General features: G+C 36.2%; 1 protein-coding gene across 1 annotated transcript; it reads right to left on the bottom strand.

Annotated features, from left to right (window-relative positions):
- Window positions 1-10,462: 10,462 nt before the first annotated feature.
- On the bottom strand, window positions 10,463-18,897 carry LOC140227685 (nicotinate-nucleotide pyrophosphorylase [carboxylating]-like). The gene is made up of 3 exons (XM_072308100.1): window positions 18,346-18,897; window positions 11,306-11,437; window positions 10,463-10,749 (listed from the first exon to the last, which is right to left on the bottom strand). Exons 1-3 carry the CDS (start codon window positions 18,895-18,897, stop codon window positions 10,531-10,533), a joined length of 903 nt encoding a protein of 300 aa, XP_072164201.1. The 3' UTR covers window positions 10,463-10,530.
- Between the last annotated feature and the right edge of the window lie 730 nt (window positions 18,898-19,627).

The raw sequence follows: 19,627 nt of genomic DNA, 5'->3' as shown, positions 1-19,627 counted from the left end.
ATTTTGAATACCTCTTGTGATCAGCTCTCTGTTCATGTTGAAGGCAAAAACAGTTGATTTTCACTCTAAAATGGACATATACAGTATGCATAAAAAATGTATGAAATAATGCTGTGACAACATGATTTCACTTGGGTAAGGGCAAAAATGTGAAGTATTAGCTATACCGACAAGATTGTAGTTTGATATCGATAATTAGACAATTCAAGCCATGCAGTAATTATCCAATGCATGCAACTCATAATTTAACGACTTAGCCCGGGCCTGGCTCTCACCAGAGTGCTACTGAAAGGGGTAAAAGATGCTGGCTCGGGTTATGTTGACTGTTCTCCTCTCTCACTCTGTGTTGTGTTGCAAAGTAGCTTTAGTTTTTGCAAAGATGCAGCCAATACAAAGTAAAATAGCACCCCCATATGTCATTTGTCATGATGGCATCAAGTAGCTCTCTGTGTTGTGAATTTGAGTGGATGCTGAAATGGCCTGGAACTGTTGTGAAAATTTAGACGATGCCAGATTGATTTTGATAAGCGGTCTTGCGCATGCGCAGAGCAGTTTGGGGTTTTTTTTTTCACTCTTAATGTCTGCTTTGCAGATCTAAAGCTCCCTATAAGCTTCCTATTCCCTGTCACTCTCCGAGGCTCTATTACATATCATGGGAAGGAGACAGAGCAAAATTATCATTTTGTGCGCAGCTTTGTATGAGCAGTAGCTGACCCTATCGATCACAATCACAAATTCACAATTATTATACTGCACTAGTGGGGGGGGGGGGGAGATATTATCTTGTTCCTGATTGGTCATAAGACAAGTTAATGGTGTCCTGGGACCCGTTTCATAAGACTTGTTATCAGTGACAACTGCCACATTTCTATGACAAATTTGCTCTCATCCAATCAGCTGCAAGGATTTCAGTAGCTTGTCACATCTATGACAACTTGTCAATGATGACAAGTTTTATGAAACGGGCCCCCAAATGTGCTATTCTTTTTATTCTTATCTATACTGGGTAGGTCACTTCTGGCTTTGACCAGGCCAGCAAGTTTAAAGGGATGGTATAGGTTTGGTTGAGATGGGGCTTCAGGTTTCCAACTTTTTTGTGAAGTAATGAGAAACCTCTTGGGGAAATATAGAAGAGCATACAATTCTAAGAGTTTATTCAGAGTTTATTTGATTAAAATTGGTTTTGAAATGGCTGAGATATCCAAAGCAGAGAGATCCTGATAAAAGGTGGGACCCACCATTGATTACAGGACCACTTTGTTTTACTTTGTTTTGGATATCTCAGCTCTTTCAAAACCAATTTTCACCAAATAGACTTTGAATATCTCTCAGAATTGTACACTCTTTAATATTTCATAAGTGGTTTCTAATCTTCTCAATATACAGATACACTTTAACAGAAAGTTAAAATCTGAATCCCATCAACCTCAGTCAAAACTATATACCATCCCTTTATTGGCGCAAAAAGTTACATTTAGTCTCAACTCTCTTGACTCTTTGTTCCAGAAATGATCACAAAATTTTGAAAGTCTACCACAAGGTACTGATTTCATGTCATAGTGATGGCAGTAACATGCATGTATTTATAAAAATAGTTTTATTCATCCATGTATGTGGAGATCTTTGATATTATGAAGGAAAAAAAAATGTGCAATATTCTTTGCTGGTACATGTAGCAGCGTTGTATTTATGCAGAATATGGAGTTATTGTTTTAGCTTTTGAGTACAAGTTTGCATTTGTATATTTTCAGTGCTGAATCAACAGAGTTTTGTGAAAAAATTTTTAAATGCATAGTGAGCACATCGTATCACATTTGTGGGATTATGTATGTATGTGTATGTACATATATATATATATATATATATATATATATATATATATATATATATATATATATATATATATATATACATATACATATATACAAGTACATATAAATTTGTCAATGGTACCTGATATTTGGAGGAAAGATTTATCATAGATTATCGTTACTGTAAGCATATCTTGACAATTATTACACCTCAAGCCAGGTACAAGTACATATTCTTGTGAGAAATCAGAAATCAAGCTCACAAGCTTGGAGTAGTTGTTTTCTCAAACCTGGGGACATTTCCGCCATCTCATTTGCAAGTAATGGGTTGATTGAAAAAAAAAAAGTAAACAAACCATTTGATAAAAGATTGTTCATATTCTCATTGTCTCGATGTGCAAGTTCCCTTTTTGTAATATAACAGCTGAGGCCACTTTTATCATTCCTAATTTTTCGTCTTCTATTAGTGTAGGAATATTTTGTGTTCATTTGTATAGAACCTGTTAAACCGGTGAAGCTGCACAGTGTTTTCAGAAGTGTACGTGATATTCATGCAATCTGTGTAGACTGAGTAGACCTGCAGGAAACAACATCGTTTGACAATGTAACGAACTGGCGTACTCTGAAGGAAGCTGAACCATAGAGTGAGTGATCATTATTTTGAGGTTTTTCAGCCAGAAATAATGTAATGTTTTACACTTTTATAAGAGAAAATTTTGATTTTTGCCAGTTTTTTTTTTTTTTTTTTTTTTTACACAGTCAATGGAAAAATGGACAAAAAATGGGCATCATCAGTACACTCATTTACATAAGTGGTACTCATGTCAACCATTTCAAAAACTGTATGGCAAAAATTAGCAAACTTTCACAATGTCATAATTTTCCTAATTCTTATCCGATTTTGATCAAATTGTCACTGTTGTGCTGAGAAGATTGTACTCCTTCTGTCCAGACTAACTTTTATCCGGTCCAGAATTGGTGCCCTTTAATGTCATTGTTATAACTGTTATTAGTAGTATTTAAATCAGTTTTAGTGGAGATATTTTACAGGAGTTTCCACTATTATGTTTGTGTCCTAGTAATGCACAAGATGGTTAAACCCAGTTGATGTGTCATGTACAACTGTCGACATAAAAACATCTCTTTGTGATTTTGGGCCTTTTGATAAAAAACAAAAAACAAAAACAAAACTGGGCTGATATCTACCAGCCAACCTGATACCAAAATTTGTGCCGAACTCTAAATTCAAGGAGGATCAGAATGGTAAAGTCTTGCCCAAAGTCTTGCTTGCATAATAAAATGTTGTTGTTTGTTTTGTGTTTTTAGAAGAGTGACATCTTTCTGTGCGTGGATAGGGTTTTCTCGAGATGATATCAGCGTGCACATTACATAATTTGTATCACTTGTATCCTTGCATTCAAAATGCGTACATTGTCAACTCATTAAAATACAGAACTTGTTTGTATGTTAAATGATGCTTACTTTGTAATGTATGACGTGATTCATGTTGAATTACCTACAAAGCAAGAAACGAGAATACACCATCAGCTTTGACATCTGTACATGGTGCGATATGATATTTGACGGAGGTCACCGAAGGACATAATTGTTCCCTGAGAAGAAAGTTGCATTCCAAGACTGAATCAAAGCCAGTGGAAAAGATCTATGACTACAAATATCTGACTCATATTGTAAGAGAAGTGACAGGTCAAAGGTCAAACAGCCAAACAAGGTGACTTTCAGTAGACACCACAGTGGAGGAAAGTCAACAATTTTGCTTTATGTCTTTGAAATTATGTTTTTGGTTTTGAATGTTATGTATGCTGTATATAAAAAAAAATACACATTTTAATCATAATTTTGCTCAGACTCATCAAGGGTAATATTTAACTTGCACTTCCCTCAAAAAAGAAAGAGTTCATAAGAAACAACTTGATTTATGGAGTATACGCATCAAATGAGTAATGTCACATTCATCAGGCCATCCATGACTAATTTTGAGGTCCCTGAAATATTACATGATAGAGCACATACTGTGAATTAATTTTCTTTGTTAATAATACCTGGTCCAAGTACAAGTAAGTTTCCCTTTCATATTTTGTGTTGATTTCAGAAATTTCAAAGGTAACAGCTCTGTCTGGGAGGAAAGTTTGCCTTCAGGTAACACTGCCTTTAGGTTAGAACATGGTATTACCAAGGAGGTATGAGAGCTCCTTGGTATTATAACTCGAGTAGGAGCAAGAAGAACACAGCTTGCTGAATGTAGCATGGCATCAGAGTACTGTCCCTGGTTGCCATGACTGCAACCCAATATTAAGTCTCCAATAGTGCTCTGGTAGTCTGACAGTAAGGGGTGAAAGGGTCATACTTCATCCTCACAAAAGATTTAGATATGCATACTGTGAAAGCACAAGCTGTGGCGTAATTAAAGTTTTGCCTCATATATTATTATAATTTTTATACAGACAAGAATATTTCTGCTCATATTCTAGTAACTTAAAGAATGATGACATAATATGATTGTATTTGTGCTAGTTATGGTGGAGTGCAAAGTTAGCAAAAATATTCGCAGTGCAAAATACTCCATGTTTGCAGTTTGCTGTAGTTAAAGCAGGATATAGGTCACAGAATCGTTCATGTGCTACATGGCTTGGACAGTATGTTGTTCTACACCTAGCAAGGCACCAGCAGTTAACCATGGTAGTGGGGAACAATATGATGAGGAATGTTGGAAAGAGTCAAACTTTTAATGTGCCGCTGGTTTTACACTCAAATTAGCAGTGGGAGATGTGACACGTTATAAACTGTAATAACATCTTGTTCTTGACATGGTCATTGCTGTCTATTTTCTCATTTATAAAGGCACAATTTTCCTCTTTATTTTCCAGGAGTATGGCAGGATTTCAGAGGGAACTTTAGTAGTATTTCGTTGTATTTCTGTGTAATTTGTGAAAATTTCAATTCATGTGTATGGAAGTTGTGGACTGTTTTCGTTTATTTTTGTGGTGCAAATGAACTGATTTAATTATATTTGAAATTATTTTCTGTGGCCTCATTCATGAAACCAAATGAGACTTATGTGGAGATATAAAAGATATTAAATATGAAATATGCTCTTCAGGCAATACATCTTGCCTCTATGGTTTATTTACAATTCAGTAAAATGCACTTAGTGTATGTGTGTGTGTTTGCATGTGTGTGCATGTCTTTTGTGTGTGTGTGTGTGCAGTGTTAAAGGGAAGATAAACCCCAAGAACAATGTGGATTGAGTGAAAGCAGCAACATTAGTAGAACACATCAGTGAAAGTTTGAAGAAAATCGGACAATCGATGCAAAAGTTATGAATTTTTAAAGTTTTGGTGTTGGAACCTCTGGATGAGGAGACTACTAGAGGTTATGACGTATGAGTGGACTGCAATATCAAGAAAATATAAAGAAAATACTACAAAAATCCATTTTTCATGAAAATTACAAATTCCATCAACTTGATATTGACATATGTTAAGGGTAGCAATTATTCCCCCTGCTTTCTGAAAGCGGTTGGTCCACTGCTCTTTCATAATTCTAGAAAAGTGAATTTTTGTTAAATATCCTTTATATTTTCTTTGTATTGTTGTCCACTCATATGTCATATCCTCTAGTAGTCTCCTCATCCAGCGGTTCCAACACCAAAACTTTAAAAATTCATAACTTTTGCATCGATTGTCCAATTTTTCTCAATTTTTCACTGATGTGTTCTACTAATGTTGCTGCTTTCACTCAATCCACATTGCTCTTTGGGTTTACCTTCCCTTTAATGCTGTATAATATATCATACTGTTGTGATGTTTATTTGTATAATGTACATGTAAGTTTATTTTGTTTAATATGTTGTTTATTAATTTATAAAGCACTTTGTGCCCTTTGGAAAAGGCATTATACAAATGACAAAATGTATAGGATTATGTATACACATATATGATTGTATGTATGTGGTTGTATGAATGAACAATGCATCCATGTGTGGGTGTATTGTATGTATGTACTGTAAATATGTCTGTGGTCTGTGTGTGTTTGTGTGTGTATGTCCGTGTGCGTGTGTGTGTGTGTGTGTGTGTGTGTGTGTGTGTGTGTGTGTGTGTGTGTGTTGTGTAAGTAGTGTACGTAATGGAGACAAACAGGTAGAGCAGTGAGGAAGAAAAGAATGAGATAAAATTTCACAAGGATAATCACACGGGACTCTTTGTGTGATAAGATTATGCCATCGACACAGACACCACCACATTACATCACTCGATCAGTCAGAAATCCTTCAGGCATTTCCTTTGGTGTCAATTTCTAAATGATGAAAGAAGAGTCACACACAGTATTTGTGTGGGTTTGTGTTTTTGTGTTAGGAGTGAGGGGGAGAGAGAGAAAGTGTGTGTGTGTGTGTGTGTGTGTGTGTGTGTGTGTGTGTGTGTGTGTGTGTGTGTGTGTGTGTGTGTGTTTGTGAGAGAGAGAGGGAGAGAAAGAGTGAGGTGATAAAAGAGAAGGGAAGAGAATATTGGAAGATGATGGATGAAGCAATCTAGGAGGATAGGGTGTCTCTCAATCACAGGGATGGTGGCATAACTAATGAAGATGCGCAATCTTCTCCACCATCATTGCTAGCTTAGCCAGTTTACCCTTACATGACATTATGTTGTGTGCATTATGCGTGCTAGTATATATAATGCTGGATACATAAGGCATTTAGATTTGCATCACAATCTTGATATGCTGATTGTTGTGTCTTATCATAGCATTTTGTCTTCTTACAGGGAATATATGGTTTTGGTTGAGATCTAACTTCAGGTTTCTAACATTTTTGTTGAGATAATGAGAAACCTCTTATGAAATGTGAATGTGCATGTAACTTCAAGAGGAATTCAACGTTTATTTGATGAAAACTTGTTTTGAAATGGCTGAGATATCCAAAACAGAGCAATCCTGATTAAAGGTGGGACCCACCTTTTATTACGATAGCATTGTTTTCCTTTGTATTTGGATGTCTTGGCCATTCCAAAACTGATTCTCATCAAATAAACTGAATTCCTCTTAGAGTGGTATGCTCTGTACTATTTCATAAGTGGTTTCTTGGTGTCTCGCAAAAAGTTAAAAGCACAATCCTCATCTCCACCAATACTAAACCATCCCTTTAAAACCTAGTCAAAAATAATTTTCACCTGGTTAAGTCCAGATCAACATGGAAGTGAAGTACTGAAGTTAAACAACTTTGACAACATAAATCCTTAACTACTATATCAAAAGGAACCTCTTGAGTTGCTTTAACAAGTATCTAAAATATGCAAAAGTACTTTAAAACACACATACATTAGCTGGCACCCCTATCAAACTCACTTCATGATGCACTCTAGCATTTTTACTAGCATGCAGGGTACTTTTTTTTTTCACTGATTATTCCTACTTTCTGTAAATGTAGCACAGACATTTCATTCATTCAGAGTGAATCGAATTTTACTGTACTACATAGCAAAGCTTTAATATACATGTACATCCATATCAATACTTAAACTGTTACATTATGCAACATCCAATTAATCTACATGGTTTTCAGAACAGTAAAATAATGACTGCCATGAAAAACTGGATATTCATTCCAAAAAAAAAGTCTAGAGCATTGCAAGTAAAACTGAATTATAATGTGTCAATTATAACATAGCATCAGTACTGCTTTGAAAATATCATTACTTTGAGCTGCCATAACTAAAAACACAATAATTGACAATGAAAAATAGAGGCATTAGATTATCATTAAATGAAACAAGAAAACAGGCATGACTAGCATACTGTGTGTTAAAGTCACCACCAGCATTACACATGATAAACCCTGTGCACAACCTCAAGAAACCCTCCACACCGGACTGAAGGGAAATGTGCATGGTCACCTCAGGAAAATGGTGGTATCAGGTTGCAGTGGCGTATCCAGAGGGGGGCACATTGGGAGCGGGCACCTCTTCTTTTGTTAAAACAAAAGAAATAGAAAGAAAAAAATGGGGGGGGGGGGCGTGTGCGCCCCCTTTAATTTTGTAAAGGGCCTCCCCTTTATGGAATTCCTGGATCTGCCTCTGGGTTGTGTCATTAATAGAATAAAATGCAATATAAACAATACTCAAATTAACACCTAAATTCATCCTTTGTTATCTCATTCTACCTCACTAATTTGACAAAAAAACAACAACAACAATAATTAAAGGAAACAAAGTATTTTTTGAGTGTCACTCACTCAGTGCCATCAACAAAGAAAATAACTTAAATCATCCCAGATTTAGACCAGCCCAATAGACTAAAAAAAAGTGAGATGAATAAACTAATGATCATATGAGTAAAGGAAGCAAATCAATTATGTTTATTTTCCTTTCTTTCATGTATGTTTCTCAGTAACTTCTGAATTCAAAATGAAATTGTAGAGTAAATATAAAATTGTCCACTGTGCTTTTTGATGCCTTTGATAAAAATGGTTGTTTATATCATGCCCACTGAATGTTCGTTCATCATTTGCATTACAAAGAACTGAACTGTGATTAACAAAGTAATTTCATGTCTGGTCAATAACTTCTTTGGTCTGGTTACAACCAAACATGTACATTGCATCTAATCCTATAAGAACTGACTGTCCAATTCTATACATTTGCAAATATATATCAATTCTCTATGGGGATCCAAATAAATTTAAGCTTAAACTGCTTACTTTAGCAAGATAATATTCATAATAGAAAGAGCTTCTTCTTCTTCTGTACTTTCACTTAGTTTTGTATTCTTTTTTTTAAATCAATCTCTCTATCAATCTCTCTATTTCTATACCATTTATATATTTTAGTGGCTCTAAAAAAAGAATATAAAGAGCCTTGTCATAATTCAGTGTAGTATGTAGATCATATCAAAATTGAATGCCATTTGTTAATATCAAAATCCTGAAGTATTATTGCTGAATTAATGTTGACATTGGTGCTGAAGACTGCACTTTGAAAAAAACCTGACAAGGCTTGGTCAAAACCTTGTTCTGGAAAGGGATACCTTCATGTATCTTCATGAAAAGTTAGTTATTCATGATCACATTCACCAACTTAATGGACATCACATCACAGAAATTTATCAAGTGTGTGAATATTATACAACCTGCGGGAACTCTGATCATCGAATGACCACATTAAACATTTTAAAATCATGTGACATATTTTCATATAGAATTTACACTTTTGGTGCAGCAAAGCCTGTGATGTAGATCAAATGACTGTCACTGCACATCAAACAAGAACTGACAAAGCATCACACAAGCAACAATGGAAATTTGACTTGAATCCCTAGAATCAGAATCACTTCTGGAAGAACATATCAGTTCTTGTTGGGAAATTGTGCTATGAAACCAATCCCTTCAATTATACACCATAAGCTTTTTTTTCTTTTTTTTTTTCCAGTTCAAGTGACATGAAACTAGTTGATAAATCCACATTATACATATATGAACAAATTGGACTGCATGAATATGAATTCATCTTTAATCAGCCATTGCAAACACATACGGATGAGGTTCTTTGCCCATCAAATATGTTCAAGGGTTAGACTTCTGAAAACATGAAGAAAACTGTGGTTGATTATACCTCTATAAAACACGACCAGCATGTACAATAAAGGCAAGTTTCCAACTACTGTATAAGTGGTTATTTTTGCGAGGGTTTAATTTCGTGAATCACAGTTGGATCGCGAATTTAACAACATGCGAAAATGTCGCCATACACTAGAGTAGCAATACATGCAAGATAGCGTTGGTGTCAATTCGCGAAATCAACATCTCGCGAAAATGTCTGTCACCATCTAATTCGTGAAAATATCTATACACAAAAATAACAGCTTATACAGTATGTTATTCCATCACATATATATCATCATGGAGTACAAAGGTACCAATATATTGTGCTAAGGAATGAAATGTGGTTAGGAATGAAATGTGGTTCTGAAAATAGTCATTATAGTAATATGGCAAGTACTGCACGAGACAATCAACTGACAACCATTTTGTTCAAACATTTGTGAGACTATAGGTTTACAGGGTAAATACGAACTTTATAGTGCATGATTCAACATTATGACATACTTCATAGAAAAATGACCATAAAACTATAATTGTGCTTTGATAGACTAAGCATATTGATAAGCAGTTACTTCAAGCATTACTTGAAACGAACAGTGGTTGCCTACAATGGTTTCACCCATATCCAACACAATACCTTCAACCATACCTGATTTCATATACAAAGCTATAATGATGTTGACATTGATCATCACTGTTAAAGGAGAAGTCCAGGCCAGTTTTTTAGTTTAATAGTCTGATAAGAAAGAGTAAAATCTCATAAGCACATCAACAGTAGAAATTTTATCAAAATCAGATCACAATTTAGGAAGTCATGAAATTTCCAAGATTTGCTAATTTGATAAAAATGTGAAATTCCAAGGTTTTAAGTGCACATAATTTATGACAAATTGTGAGGGGATGACATCACAAATTCACTATTTGCATATCCATACTGACTGTTCAAGGACTGTTTTGTGAAAATTAGCAAAACTTCACAATTTCACAACTTCCTTTATAATTTTCATCCCATTTTGATCAAACTTTCACTGTTGTGCTTGTAAGATCTGACTCTGTCTTTATGGACTAACTTTTGTTTGTCCTGGATTTCCCCTTTAAGAATTCTCATCAACTTCGAACAACAGGATTGCTGGGGTCATGACCCTCCTTTTTAATCTTGAGAGAGAAATCAACTACAGAATAGCCCTGAGTCAGTCGGCTCGTGGAGATGACATCAATGTTTGGTTTCATGAAGTCACGTATCGTCTCTTCCGTTATCCCTCCACTGGCTTCCACAGTGATGTGAGGAAATTCGCCCTTTAGCTGGGCAGCAGCAGAAGTGGCAGCCTGGGCCAGATATCACATTAAGGAGAGAAACAATGGGGACATCACCAAATTTGTAATTGAGTTTCACATTCTTACTTACCTCACAAGTTTGTTAGCCCTGTTCATGAAAACAAAAACAAAAAACAAAACAAAAAACAGACGACAGAACTCATGCACTTACCATAATTGGCCATAATGATCATGAACAATAACGTCTTCCTAATTCCATGACTAATCGTCCATCAATTTCATATTGTACCATGATACATGATGCTCTAAATTCTCTGGTGTAATTGTACATTTTTTTTATGTATTGTTAGGAAATCTCAGCTTGATTTGTGATGCATTTTGCTTGTATCATTATCATTATTATTATCATCATTTTGGTGGTAGTGTTGATGGGGGGGGGGGGGGGTGGTGACATTCTGTGGTTCAATATTTTCTCAAAACTCATGCCTGCAACTACATTTTCCCTCACATATTCTGCGGGTTGACTGCTATCTAAATAGACTTGTGTCAAATCCTGCTCAAGTTGCACATTATGTTACCAGTCATCACTGATTGGAGGAAATCTTACCTCTGGTGTAAAATTGTCCAACATGATGATCTCTGCTCCGGCCGATGCCGCCTTGCGGGCCTCCTCCAGACTCCGGCATTCCACCTCAATCTTGATTGAGAATCCTCCGGTCTGTCTGGCATTCTTCACTGCCTGGTAGGCAGAGAGTTGGTCACACAAATAATGCAATATTATAGCTTCTCCCACCATCCATGCACAAACTTTCATCCTTGGTATACATTAACCCTAAAAAGGCCGGGGGGGGGGGGGGGTTGAATCAACCCCCCCCTCGACATTTTTCACCACTACTCCGCGCCGTTCGCTGACTTTTTACTTTCAAGTCTCGCACATCTTTTGACACCATTTTCGCGAAAATCGTGCATACCGTTACGACGCTGCATAACGTTTTATACATGCCTGTCAGACCGAAAATGGCTCAAAAACGTGATTTTGTGTATAAAGTCTATGCAAATGGAGTTTTCTCTTCTTATTCATAAAGATATGATTATTTTCACTTTTATAGGCTGAAACTATTTAATTTTAGCATAATTATGCTTGATATAGGTTCTGTCATAAATTTTGCGAAAAAAAAATGATAAAACAAAAGGTCGAAAAAACAGTGAAATACATAAGAAATTCATAAAACAATAAAATACATAAGAAATTGATTTTGATACCAAATTTTTTTTTATGTACATTGTTAGGAATGCTACAAAGAATTTTTTCATCAAAAATTAGGATTCTAGGAGCTTTAATTTCTGATTTAGAGCAAAATGTATGATTTTATGCATATATTAGCATAATTAATCATTATGACGAAAATTTCCATTTCTTTTTGTATAGCTTGGTAGATTACGGCACAGGTAATGCACGTGCCAAATTTCATGGCGATTGCACGATCGACAGCCGAGATCTCGGGGGGGGGGTTGAATCAACCCCTCCCCGGCCACAGAACACCCAAAAAAGCCCGGCCTGGTTAGGGTTAAATCTTTTGCTGTGAGATCAGAGTGCTTAATTTTTGGTAGGCCACATGGCACGAAACTAGATAACAAATAACATCTCAAACTTATCGACAGGTTTCTTTCAATAAAAAATTCCTCCAGTTAATGTGACTTTACAGAAAGCAATATTGGTTTATTAAAGGCATACTTTACCATTTGCAGATGAAACAAAAAACCCCTTATTAAACAGTTCTAAAATTGTGTTAGGGATAGAAACAACCACTGTAAATTAAGATTTGAATCCATATACAGTGTAATCGATGTCAAGTGTTGTTAAATACATAACATGTGAACAATAGTTTAAAGATAAAAAATATTTCCAGACTAAACCATCTACAGTTATGGTTTATTGAGAAAAATACTGATGTCTCCTATATTTTAGGCTTTATTGCGAAAATTTTATATGGTAGGATGTTGTGTGATACAACAGACCTACACATACATCAAATGCGATATCTTGAACAAAATTTTATTCACTGCTCCCAAAGGTAAACAGGACCTTTAACCCATTGAGGATGAGTCCCGAGTATACTTGGGCAGGGGTCTATGGGAAATGCGTGTTGTAGCAAAATTAGCCCATCCCCAACGGGTTAAGAATTATGAGTATGCCTGCATTATACACTGTCATGACAAAATCTGACCTCAATTGGCCCATCATGCTAAGTTTCTCATGATAAGTTATAATTTGACTTGCAAATTTATTACCCATGGTACTGCAAAATGATAAAGTGTTAAAAATTTCCAAAGGAATGATTCTTTCTATGATGCAAATAAATGCCTTTGTGGCCATTAACAAAATAAATGAACTTGAAGATTTGATCTCGATCCTGATCAGAGGTATTTTACTTGAATTTCATATTCAAAGAAGGGTATGACAGGCTTTCAAGCGGGATAATGTAAAAAAGTAGGAATAAAGTAGGAACAGAATCTCTGAAAAAGTAGGAAAAAGTAGGACATGAGAGGGGAAAAGTAGGACATTAGAAAAAAAAGTAGGAATAAATCAGGATATGTGCAGGCTTTTTGGAGTAGTTTTTGTCGATACTCACCAGAACTCTTGATGTTACAAATACATCTTAATTTGTACTCACAACCCTGCTGCCTCAGCCTCACTTTTGCTCCTGGGAGAGCCTGAAAAATACAACAAAGGCAGACATTCATTAGAACAATGTCAGGAAACAAACACAAATGCATGTTCAACAGAACAGGCGATATAAATCTTGATAACTTACTGCAATACTTGCATAGGAAAGACATCATTCTGTGATTGACATGAACACCTTCCATATACAATAGTATGTGACCCTGCATCACAACACCGACAAAAAGTCGCCAGACATGGATTTTTAGTTAAGAGCAGATTCTGAAGGAGCAAACTTTAAGCTTTAAAATGATGTATAACTCGATTCAAATGGATTCTCCTAACCTCTCCTAATATCGGAATGAAAGCACACACTCTGGAAAATGTGAACTGAGAAAAGGGGCTCTGAAGTATGGCGTTTTTTCAAGTGCTTAATCTTTATCAAGCCGTGCTAGCTCTGCAATGAATGGAACAAATAACAGGATGTTAACCACTGGAGCAACAACAATGAAGAGATTATCTGATTAAGCTGTGCATGCTTTATTAATATATTCTGTAGATGATCAATGCCAATTTTCAAAGCAGTATCATCATCCTTTCTAAAGTTGTTGGAGTTGAAAGTTAAGAGTATGGACAGAGTTTTTAAGAAATGAAAAGAGGACTCTATGAGAAACACCTAATCACACTATTCTACCCAAAAGTGTTCCAGAAAAAAATTGCTAAAAACACAATTTCCCTTTCTTTTTATGATCCCAAACTTCAGTATAATATAGAAGACTTGCTCTTCCAGAAACTATGAAAAACTCAAGATTGGTTGGGTTGGCCCATATCACCTATTTTTAGTCCTAACACAAAATCAGTGTGTGCGACTTATTGTTGATTTTGTGAAGCACGGTCACATATCATCCCACAAAATATGTCATTTAACATTCCATGATGTGTAAGTTATACATTAATGCCAAAGGTATGTTATACACTTCCATACTTAAAAGATGACATCTTTTATCTACATTCATTTGAATGTTTTGAAGTTGTGAAGATATGTGTTTCACTTCAAAATGTGAAAAAAGATTGGAAATAAGGATATTTGACAAAAGCAATTAAAAAAGATGATACTTTTATCTACACTCATTTGAAGTTGTGAAGATATGTCTCACTTCAAAGTGTGAAGAAGACTGGAAATAAGGATGTTTGACAAAGCTATTCAAATGATGCTTAAGACAAGATTAGTATGCTTTCAAGTTCCAGCTAAATGACCATGAGATAAGCAAAATACTAACTTTTCAAGAGACCTTCAATTTCAAATACATGTAAGCAAATAACATGTGTTCAAACATTTTAAAATAACAGGATAATTTTAACTTCTTATAAGTAGCTGTCAGTATTAGTCTCTGAGAGCATGTGTTATCATATTACATTTCTGGCAAGACATGCATGAGGAATGGGTTTTCCCCATGACAGTGAGGCCTTACGAAGTGAAGTTATATCTAACAATGCATTATATTAACATCTTTATTTTGCAAATCCTGGCCCACTACAAATCTACACACTCAAATACTGTGACTTTATGGCACATTGTCCACCACTGAATTTCCAATAATATAGATTATCTTGGTATAATCATATGATATAGATGGAAACATAAGGCAAGCTCAATTTGAAACACTTTAACAAATAGAACACAAAACATCCAAAGAGAGAGAGAGAGAGAAAAGCAAATACTTTACATTTCAGTATCAATCAGGGCAATGTACAAACTTGTAGTATTGTCACATGTAGAGTAACAGAAGACTAATATAACCAAATGACTCCACTTTACAATATGTGAGGAGCATGTATGTACATCTGCTTTTTGTTTCTTATTGTCTGTAGTCTTACCGAATTTATAGGTAGCAAAAATGACTCTATTTTTTTTTTCTGTGGATAACAAATAAATCAGATTTCATTTCTTTGGTGTTCTGTAGATGCTACATTTTATTTATTCTTGAATGAACTTACATTTGTTAATTTAGAAAGAATGGTAGAAACTTATCATTCTGTACTTTGCAATGACTGTCTACTGTTTGCAATCTTTGCCAAATTCACTGCAGATAGTTAATAATTCTTTACATTCAACTTCTTTTCAGCTCATCATGACCCTTTTTGTGGAATACACATACAGCTATTTGATCTTTTCAGGAAGTTTCTCCATTTTGCAATATCATTCCAGACACTTTTAAGCTCATTCAATATTCTTGAAATCAAACTTCTTCATAAAATTTTGAGAATATTATATCCTTTGAAATTTTACAAGGTTTAGATTCTGCTTTTCATTCTCCAGATATTTTGGTGGCTCAGTATTTCAGCTTGTCAATTTTATAAACTACTCTTTGCAAAATCTGGGGAATAAACAGTGACTGTCATTATCATGTAAGTCCTTGCTAGCTTCTCTGATTTCTCAGCAAATTCCAATTAACAAACTTTTTTGGCCATTTGATAGCAAATACACTGTTAGATGATCTGTAAATTTACATGCATTTCTCACCTCCCCCCCCCCTTAAATACAGTGTATTTGTGCCCTTTCAATTTTGATACTCTCCACTATTCTTTTGCTTTTCACCTTCAACTTACAGTTTTGTAAGTTGACACAAAAAAATTGGCATACACATCCATCCATTTTTGTCTTCTTTAAGAAGTTTTCCTGTCTAACATTTTACCAAGACTCTTTCAAATGGTTCAATATTTTGGGTATGTCACTTCAAATGATCCATCACATTTTAACCACTTATAGGGGATTTCTGTTCTACCATTTTTTCGCATCTTGTTCAAACTAGCTGGGTAGTAAAAAGATGTTCAGCCTTAACTAAAATTTGCAAGATCTGTGGAATAAAAAGACATCATGGCTTCTAATTTTTCTGCAAGTTGGTTCCTCCAAACTTAACAAACTGATCTTGGCAGTTCAATTTAAAACATTCACACACTTGATCTTATTTGTGGAATATACATTCATTATCTTTCCTGATTGTTTGGGTTCTTTCAGGTACACCTGTATGCTTTAGATGGCTTTTCTCTATATATATTTCTGATAGTTCTGTCTAAGTGTCTCCAGGAAGTGGACCTCAACGTCCCATGGTTTCAACTTCAATCAATCTTTAAACAATACTGAAATATTGTTTTTGTGTTTGTTTTCCATGAAGTTCCTCCATTTCCTACTTTCTTCTTTAAGTTCTTCGAGGTAATGTATGTCTCACCTACGATACAATTCAACATCTTAAACAATCCTTGTAAGATGTAACAAGCCATCAACTTTTAAGATTGTTCATAAAGAGGTTTCTGCTCTCCTATTAGTCTTTATCTTTCAAGATCGCTAAGTAATCACTGTTGTTCTCACTCCTTGTTAACAATATGTGGGATCTGTTAATTAAACATTTCTTCTTGTTCATCTGATTTCTCAGCGACTAACCTTCCTCAGCTGTTTAACTTCAGATGAATTAAGGAAGATTTCTAGTAGTCGTATCTACCACATGCCCATGATTCAAATGGATATCACAAGTCATATGTCTCATGTTAAACCTCATAAGTCTTCAAAGTTTTTTCTTTTGACAGATTTGGCAACTTATATTTTCTTTTCTTGAACTCTTACCAAAAGATCAAACTGATGTAACCGGAGTGCTTTTGATTTAGCTTCAGTAATATGCAAGTTTCATTCAAATGGGTCCCTACCGATCTATGCTTTCTTGGGCATTACTCATCCTCACATCAACCAGATCTAGTTTCTGTGGTGAAAAACTTACTTTCCTATTAAGTTTGTCATATTGCAATCATTGTTAATTATTATCAAAACATACAAGTATATTATTGAAGGATTTCACGCAAAGGGGATCTGGAGGTGTATTTTCTTGTTTTAACATGACCTTTACGACTGATGTGGTAAATCATATTTTAGCAAAGAAAATTTCTGGTTTCTGAGGATTTGCATGCCAGCACATGCATGAGACATGATATGCTTGAACTCTACATCCATTAAAACTGGCTGTAGGTGGCATTTTCTCTCAGTTGTATTCTTTGGAAGTCACATGTCAAATTCTACTTTTAAGTATATGGGAAGCTTACCTGGTAATTTTGAACGATGATGAGAGCTGGTTGAGCACTGCTCCAAGTCCTAGGTTGCAATATCAGTGGGATCAATCACATCTACACAGGAGCAAAAGCTGAGGCTGGCAGCAGTCTTGTGGTTGATTGGTTTGTGTTATCCCTCTTTCATGTTGAAGACAGACTGAGGCTCTTGCCACCAGTAAGCATCTGCAACTAGAGTCTACTCATCATTTCTGAATGTAAACTATTCAAGTAGCCTTGCACGTTTTTTTTTTTTTTTTTTTTTTTTTGCGGGGCTTTTCACCCAAAAAGTAGGAAAAAGTAGGAAAAAGTAGGATTTTGAGCAAAAAAGTAGGAAAAGTAGGAACAGCAGTAAAAAAGTAGGAAAAAGTAGGAAAAGTAGGAACACTTGAAAGCCTGGGAATTGGATGGGTAGGGTGAGCGAACAAAATTCTAATAAGTATTGAAACATTAGAACAAGACATTTAATAAGGAAAACATTTTGGTGTATAGTTAAATTCTCTATGAATTTTCATGAAATATGGCTTTACATTAATTTGTCTTTTTTCAGGGTAAATTAGACACAATTAAATCTAAAATAGATTGTTAAGACTTAAGTGCAATAAATAAGCATAGTATTTCTCCTTGGCAGTGTCTTGGGGTATGGAACCTGACTGCTGAGGAGAAAGAAAGAGATGAAAATTAATAAAGAAATCATAAACACAAACATCAGTGGTACTATTAACGTGTTAGAGCAGAGAATGACAGAGGAGGAAGAACTGAATTTGATAAGGGATTATATCTAAATGATAAACACATCACTAAAATACACCTTTTTTATGATGATCCCATCAAAAACTCATCTCCTTGAACTTGGAGTGTATAAATCAGCTCCCACAGCATCTCACCTGTGTAATGCTTCCTGCAGACCAAATGTGATTATCTTTCAGCATTATCATGGATGACAGGTCGTATCTATGGGTGGCAGCCCCGCCCACCAACAGGGAGTACTTCTCCACAATCCTAAAGCCCGGTGTTGTCTTCCTCGTTCCCGCGACTTGTCCAGTCCATGCCGATTCCTTGGCTATACCTGTGAGCCTCGAAGCTGCAGTTGCCACTCCGCTTGCCCGTGCCAGGCAGTTCAGGGCAGATCTTTCGCCCATGAGAATAGTTCGGGCTCTACCTTTAACTGTAGCCACTTCACATACTGGATTTAAGAAGGTGCCTTCTGCTTTGCACCATTCAACCTCGCAGCCCAATTCGCGAAATACGGCGTTGAAGAACGGCACGCCCGCCAGAACCCCGGGAGACTTGCAGAGGAGAACCGCTGTCTCTTCCTTCTCGCCGACCACATATCCCCCGTAATCAAAACTCGGAATGTCCTCTCGAAGCCATGATTGAACAAGATCCGAGATCGCTGCTGGCGATAGCAGACACTCCAGAGTTTGCCCTGCTGCCATCGTGGTTCTAGACAACAATATTAGTCAGAATGTCGTTGAAACCGCGAAGATCTCGTTCAAGCTCCCAGTCAGATGCCGTGCCCGTGGCGTGGGAAGCCAGGTGCCGATGCGGTTCATGCGGCTTCCGATGACCCGTACACAACCAAACTGAGATTGTGTACATGGGTTGCATCCACTGGTTGCATCACACGCCGCATGCACGACTGCACATCACAGCCTAGTTTGCAGGCACAAACCCTTGTTGGTCGTAAAGGAGTCTGCGCCAAGACTACTACATGCACCACTTTGGCACTGTCCCATAGGCCCTGTGTTGAAGCTTCTCCCAACTTGTTGGGAGAGGCTGCAGTGTAGTGGTGCGTGTATTAGTCTTGGCGCATGCAGACTCCTAACGACCAACAAGGGTTTGTGCCTGCAAACTATCCTGCGCCCGACCCTGGCTTGGATCCATGTGGTTTATACATTCCTCATACTGTCTCACGTCGTCTGCTACCATTCAGGAGTATCACCTTCCTCCAGTCATATGGCAAACAGTTTGACTTGCTTTCCGGGAGTAATTACGTTGATGAAGAGGATTATACTTGAATTTACCTAATACGGAATATACATGAAAGAGAATGCCGCAAAATGGTGTAAATAAGGTTTTTATACTTGTTCTGTTTTCTCGTATGGAGTCCGCATGGCTGGTGTCGACGACCCATACGCGTACGCGTACGCTCTTGCGCCATAACCC

The sequence above is a fragment of the Diadema setosum genome, chromosome 4 (genome assembly GCF_964275005.1).
Source record: "Diadema setosum chromosome 4, eeDiaSeto1, whole genome shotgun sequence".
In the NCBI taxonomy this organism is placed as follows: Eukaryota; Metazoa; Echinodermata; class Echinoidea; order Diadematoida; family Diadematidae; genus Diadema; species Diadema setosum.
Note: the sequence above shows the minus strand (reverse complement) of the source record. Positions and strands in the feature narration are given on the sequence as shown.

What these genes read in the sequence shown, in the direction of transcription:
- LOC140227685 (XM_072308100.1), bottom strand. Translation starts at nt 18,897, where the DNA reads ATGGCAGCAGGGCAAACTCTGGAGTGTCTGCTATCGCCAGCAGCGATC. An exon ending in CTGCAGGAAGCATTACACAG is followed by an intron (nt 11,438 to 18,345) that starts GTGAGATGCTGT and finishes TCTGCCTACCAG; the next exon opens with GCAGTGAAGAATGCCAGACA. An exon ending in TGGACAATTTTACACCAGAG is followed by an intron (nt 10,750 to 11,305) that starts GTAAGATTTCCT and finishes TATCTGGCCCAG; the next exon opens with GCTGCCACTTCTGCTGCTGC.